Below are 4,703 nucleotides of genomic sequence, written 5' to 3'. Positions count from 1 at the left end.
GAGGACAGGCGTGATCCAAACAGTTCTGATGACAAAGAACAAGGGCGCAGGAAATATACTTTTACAATAACAACTAAAAGCATAATTTTGCACAACTGTGCATCGTCCAATCGAGGTGAGTTTTCTTCATATTAGAGTAATTGGTAGTTTGGGATCGGTGTTATAGATCCCAAGAAGCTCACTGAAGGAGACGAATGCTAATAAGAAATACCTAACCTCCCTATTAATATTATTCAAGCACGAGCATATGTCGGTTATTTATTAGTGAAAGAACCAACAACCTCTAAGATATCATAAAATCAATTCTTAGGTTAATGGTAGAAAAATATTTTTAGGTAATACTCTTGCAATTTTACCCAGTTCAAGAATCTATTCGCACATTTTAATTCTTTACCGGTTTTGCCATTACAAACTGTAAATAAGGGAGACTTCCAAGTCCACGTATGAGAACATATAGGAAATATTAATTTTTCATGAGCTTATTGAGCACATTATAATTTTTTACCTTTAAACAATCATCTTGTGAAATTCAGGCGGTCTTACATAATTAAAACATCTATTCCCAAAGTGTTTGGCCGGGTGCAGCTCAAAGCGAACCGCACTCGAGAATTTATTCAAAAGGTGCTTACATACTTCAGTGTTCAATTACTTTGATTCTGACTCTGTGAAATTAGCATTGATGATTAACTTATACATATAAATTTAGTTTGTTTGAAGATAAAGAATAAGCCTTCAAAATAAAGAGTGACTGAAACGACAGGGATCTTAACACTGAGCACCTGTTTAATTAGGCGCCTCATAAACAGAAGCCCTGCTTTAAAAAAACAAGTAAACAATGTGCCGAAATTTCTTCTGCGCAGTCGAGTACTCTGTACAGCGTATAATACTGTATGAACTCTCAGCCGCTGCCCATGAAACTTTCAGCCATGGCCCGATGATGGCCGGTGTTGTTGGCACCTATAGCGGTGCCAGACGTACCATCATGGCTAACTTTAACTTTAAATAAAATAAAAACTACCGAGGCTAAAGGGCTGCAATTGGTATGTTTCATGATTGAAGGGTGGATGACCAACACTCCAATTTGCAGCCCTCTAGCCTCAGTAGTTTTTAAGATCTGAGGGCGGACAGAAAAAGTGCGGACTGACAGACAAATAGCTATCTCAATAGTTTTCTTGTACAGAAAACTAAAAATTAGATTATTATTTTTAAAAATCTGATCATATTGGACCATGAACAAACAATTAATTTTCTGGGAACAATAGAGTAGGATTAAAATGCCTAATATTAGTGCAGCAGATAAAATAATTTTTTCACTAAAATACTCAGTTTATGATGCAAGCATGGAATTTGGTAAATATCTTCTCCATGGGCCACTTTTTGAAAATTACTGGGTGTCCTATCAAAATTCCAAAATGGCTGCCGTTTTTCAAGATGGCCCCTAATCAAGGTTTTAACATGGGACTCGTGTGCCTCATGTTTGTATGCATTTGTTTTGGTTATACACATTTTACGCAGAGTCACCAAGCCAATATAAAATGTATGTCTCTTAAAGATTTCATATAGCATATATAAAGAAAGATGGCATCCAATATGGCAGCCAAAAACCTTAAATAATCGGGTCTCAGGATTCAGTAGGCTTGGAAAAATGTCTTCCTGTTCAGTATAATAGTTTGCAAGACTATATATAATTTAGGTGGTGACTTTATCTTTAGTTTTAGTTTAAAAGAGTGAATGCCAGCGTGCAACTAGGACACATTGGTGACTTAACTGCTGTGTAACTCGACATAGGGTTCAGTGTCAGCAAATCTTGCTTTACTTACGCTGTACCTAGCTTTGCTTTAGTGTAGTTTAGTAGTCTAGTGTCCCAAATTCTGTCTAATAGCTCCATATCAATTAGTTGGTAGAAAGTATATATATAGTTGGTAGATCTAGGTAGACAGCCACACCTGAATTGACAGGGGGTGTCAGCACGGGAGAGTTGAACCAAGGGTAAGTGGGGCTCTACATGGCTTGTTCATGTACTTACCTGGATGGTGTACAGATCACAAAGGACTTAAATGGCACTGGATGAATGATCGGGCTAGGAGTAGGGTGACCAAACCTAGTTGTATCCCATACATCAATGTGCATATCAGATTAAGGTGGTAAAAGGATAGCCCCTTGGCCTTAGTCAAGAGCTCATAATGTCAGGAGAAAATTCAATCACAGGCAAAAGGAAGACCGACTGGAGCAAATGTTGTTTTTGCCAGGAAGACAAGAAAAATGAAGGTCTATCTTCACCCTTGGCCTCTGTACATCATAATCCTGAACATGATGGGTATGTAATGATTTCAACCAATGTGCCATTGTTCCAGGAGATTGGTGAAATGCCGCTTAATTTAACTTTGACCTAGCCAGGCTAGATGCAGGCAGTGGCATATAGGCAACACTGCGACAAAACATGGCAAAATACCACAAGAGCTGTGGGGTCATGTTTAATGAAGCAAAACTTGATCATGAAAGAAAGTGAAGATATACAGTTGAAGGTAGTGAACCACAGGAAAAGCAAGCTAAACAGTGTCGAATGAGTCATGACAATGAAGCATGCATTTTTTGTGAAAATGTGGCACCTGTCTCGGATCTTTGACAAGTAATGACCATGAATCTTAACTGGAGACTACATGAATGCGCTCACACACTTTATGATGGTAAATTATTGGCAAAACTAGGTGCAGGCAATGCAATTGCACAAGAGCTGAAATACCATCTTGAAAGTCTCACTGGCCTTTACAATAGGGAGAGGTCCCATCTTATAAATCTTGAGAAAGAACAATGTCACAGTGAAGAACCAGATGTATATCCACTGGGTCTATCAGAGCTGGTTAATTATATCATTGAAACCAGCTTGAGTTCGGATGGTTCTGTCATATTTCCTCTTGCAGACATATACCAATTATACCAGCAGCTCCTGGAACAATTGGGCATTGCTTCGCCCACTGTAAATGCAACAAGATTAAAGGACAAATTGTTAGCAGAAATCCCTGAATTAGAAGCACACAAGAAGGAAGAAGTGTGCTACTTGCCTTGCAGAAAGATATAGCTTTAGCCCAATCTCAGACATCTGACAACTCAGATACACTTATGATTGCTAAAACAGCAAAGATACTGAGGAAGCATACTCTGGATCATCAGTCCAGGTTTGACTGCACCTCTGGTGAAGGATGCATTAATGATGCCATACCTCAGAGTTTGCTCCAGTTCACTAGTATGGTCGAACATGGAACAGACATAAAGTCACAGCTAAGGTTTGGCTCATCAAAGTCAGACCTGGCTATTGCTCAACTCCTGCAGTACAACTGCTTCTCAAGACAGAAGGAAGGAGCAAGTGTACATCGACACTCAAAGGATAGGGAAACTCCTTTTCCAGTGTTCATGGGCATGCCACAATCAGGAAGAGAAACCTGGTAGAAATGCTTCATGATCATGGCATGAGCATTTCCTATGACAGGTGCTGAAGATATCAGCCCGACTGGGAGATGCCACTATCACCAGTATGTGGAAGAGGGTGTAGTCTGTCCACCTGTCTCGAGAAAGGGGTTGTTTACCACTGTGGTCATGGACAACATCGATCACAACCCTTCAGCAACTAAGGCTACTACCTCTTTTCATGGGACCAGCATTTTGGTATTCCACCACCCTGCCAAAGACAACCGGGGAAAGAGCATCAGCCAGTACAGTTTGGGCCAGAGAGGGTAAAATCTGTACCTGGGTTACCTGACTCCTACAGGCTTGGGCTTACATGCACAGCTTTGTGTAGCTGCAAATGTGAGGTGTAATCATAATTTGAGGTGTAACTATAATGTTGCAAATGATGCTTCAGATACATTTGAATGAGAATTTCGTCACACTAGAGGGTGACACCATGCATCTATAAAATCTTGCGTTCATTTCAAGCTTAAAAAAAGACATTGAGACAGTGCTTGAACGTAGATAAGATACTTTGTTATCATAATCCATCACAGTCTTGTGTTTGTATACTTTTCAGTAGCATTAAGGGGTCCCTTTCCAAGATGTAATAATGATAATAGCCCAACAGAAATGCTAGAAACAGATTCTCTGGCCTGATAAATGTAGGCATAGATAAAAATTTCATGTTTCTATCGTTCTTATTTGCATAGTTATCAAGCAAAATGTTTCATGGCGGCCATTTTGCACGCCATCTTTATCACAATGGTAAATATGGTAGTAGGAGCTCTGGTGATATCTTCAATTAACTCTTCTACTCAGGAAGACATTATCTAAATAATGATTGGTGTATTTATTTCAACAATGATTTACTCAAAGTGTCAGAAATCGAAACAACTAGTGGTCATCTTGAAAAGTGGCTGCCTTATTGAAATTTTGCGTGGACACCCAGATTTTTCAAAAGAGCTGGTTAAAATGAGCACTTGTGCCAAATCACATACTTGTATCACAAACTGAAGTATTTTTCCACTTATCTACTGCATTATATCTGTTCTTATGACAAGTTCAGTCTAGTAACAAAATCTCTGGTTGTTAAGAATTTGATGAAGAGATCGGAAAATTTCTTTCTCATTTGATTGTTCGTTAATGCACATTTAGTCGAATGTCAAAAGACAAATATATATATATATATATATATATATATATATATATATATATATATATATATATATATATATATATACTATATATATATACTG

The 4,703-nt window shown here is 38.4% G+C and overlaps 1 protein-coding gene across 1 annotated transcript; it reads left to right on the top strand.

Moving 5' to 3' along the window:
- Positions 1-2,402: 2,402 nt before the first annotated feature.
- Positions 2,403-3,447, top strand: LOC136843486 (uncharacterized). The gene is made up of 2 exons (XM_067112022.1): positions 2,403-2,525; positions 3,070-3,447. The coding sequence occupies exons 1-2, from the start codon at positions 2,403-2,405 to the stop codon at positions 3,445-3,447; spliced, it is 501 nt and encodes a 166-aa protein (XP_066968123.1).
- Positions 3,448-4,703: the final 1,256 nt, after the last annotated feature.

The sequence above is a fragment of the Macrobrachium rosenbergii genome, chromosome 11 (genome assembly GCF_040412425.1).
Source record: "Macrobrachium rosenbergii isolate ZJJX-2024 chromosome 11, ASM4041242v1, whole genome shotgun sequence".
Classification (NCBI taxonomy): Eukaryota; Metazoa; Arthropoda; class Malacostraca; order Decapoda; family Palaemonidae; genus Macrobrachium; species Macrobrachium rosenbergii.
Note: the sequence above shows the minus strand (reverse complement) of the source record. Positions and strands in the feature narration are given on the sequence as shown.

What these genes read in the sequence shown, in the direction of transcription:
- LOC136843486 (XM_067112022.1), top strand. Translation starts at nt 2,403, where the DNA reads ATGCAGGCAGTGGCATATAGGCAACACTGCGACAAAACATGGCAAAAT. An exon ending in GTGAAGATATACAGTTGAAG is followed by an intron (nt 2,526 to 3,069) that starts GTAGTGAACCAC and finishes CTTGCCTTGCAG; the next exon opens with AAAGATATAGCTTTAGCCCA.